The sequence below is a fragment of the Arachis duranensis genome, chromosome 8 (genome assembly GCF_000817695.3).
Source record: "Arachis duranensis cultivar V14167 chromosome 8, aradu.V14167.gnm2.J7QH, whole genome shotgun sequence".
NCBI classification, from domain to species: domain Eukaryota; kingdom Viridiplantae; phylum Streptophyta; class Magnoliopsida; order Fabales; family Fabaceae; genus Arachis; species Arachis duranensis.
The window spans coordinates 31,876,481-31,878,055 of record NC_029779.3 but is presented as its reverse complement, the minus strand read 5'-3'; the positions used below and the strand labels follow the sequence as shown (position 1 = coordinate 31,878,055).

Sequence of the window (1,575 nt, the reverse complement as noted above, 5' to 3'; positions counted from 1 at the left end):
TACATTAAATTATATTAAAATAAAAATTCACAAATTAATAGTTAAAAATAATTAAATAATTTAATCTTTTTAATTAAATTATTATCTAACAATTATTAATTTTACGGAAAGATAACTATTCTTCCGTTTTTACCCAATACTAAAGGCATTATGGAGTTGAGATATAACACATTTCTTTGTTTGATCACAATAACATGTTTCAATTTTAATTTGGTGTTTTGTACTATTAGTAGAAATGCATTTATCCGTTCTCATACAAATTCCCATCATCTTGTATTAGATATGATTAAACTATTATCTTATGAAAAAGTCTAGGAGCCAGCAGTTTTATTGAATTTTGGCCAGCATGTAACCAGCAGAGGAAAGTAAGCTATTAGATGAAATTTCACACCAATCTCACACCATCAAATCATCATTGATGGCTAGTTGATGGTTAACAATCACAAAAATTGCTGGCCCCTAACATTGTTCTTATCTTATTACATGCATGAGTAATAATCATCCTATCATAAGACAAATTAAACAAGCTTATAGGTATGATTTAATTCCAGAAATGAGCAGCAAAGGTACATTCTTTGTGAGAGATATTAGGCGTTTTATCTTTCTGGATATTATCAACAACCATTAAACAATTAGCACGAACGCTAACATTCCATAACTCATGAATATTCCCGCCAATCACAGGGGTTACAGGAATATTCGAAATCAGCACCAAAGGAATCTTCCCTTCCTTCTGTTGCGCCATAAACTGCTCTTTCTCTTTCGAATCCACTTCCCTCTCCCCCTTCAGCGTCATATTAATCATCACCGTGCTCTTTGCCGCCTGCAAGAAAGATTCAAACTTTCCCGCGCAAAGCTCCCCATCCGAGTAGATTATGCTCACCGAGTTATCTTCTCCATACTTGAATCCAATCTTCTTGTTCGGATTCTCGCACCTCACAACCACCGCCATTTCAGTGTAAAGCTTGCTGTCGTTTCGCATTTCGAAAGCCTTCACTTGGAGACTGTCAATGCCGTACACCGGAATCTGAGGGCGGAAAATGAAGTACATGATGGCAACCGCCGCCATAAATATCACACAGAGAAGTAGCATGAAGCAGAGGCACCAGCAAATGCAACTCATGAACCAGCAACAACATCCGCCGTGGTCGCGAGGCGGCGGCGGAGGCGGAGGACTCCTTTTCTTGTCTTTATTATTATCCTCTAAGGACACGTAACTTTTATGAGAGGAATTCATGATTCAATAATGGAATATTATTCAAGCATGCAACACAAGAGCAGGGAATAATAATTTAAAGAAAATAGTTTATACTTTATAGCTTGTTCTACTGCTTAATTTGTTAGGAGGAATAACAGAGAATTAAGTAAGTTGTTAGTAATATTCATGGACGCGATTGGTTTTCATGTTTGTCAAGATGGTTTTCTGGATATTTCGTTTTTGTAATAATTAAGTTCTAAATTTAGGCATTATTAGTTCAGACTTAATTAAGATTGCAATATGGTGCTGCTCGATCACCCAAAAATTGTTAAGATTCCAAACAGCTTCTTAGGTGGATCATATACTCTTTAACTTAA

The 1,575-nt window shown here is 35.7% G+C and overlaps 1 protein-coding gene across 1 annotated transcript; it reads right to left on the bottom strand.

Moving 5' to 3' along the window:
• Window positions 1–541: 541 nt before the first annotated feature.
• Window positions 542–1,237, bottom strand: LOC107462113 (NDR1/HIN1-like protein 6). Its single transcript, XM_016080680.1, has one exon. It carries the CDS (start codon window positions 1,235–1,237, stop codon window positions 542–544), a length of 696 nt encoding a protein of 231 aa, XP_015936166.1.
• Window positions 1,238–1,575: the final 338 nt, after the last annotated feature.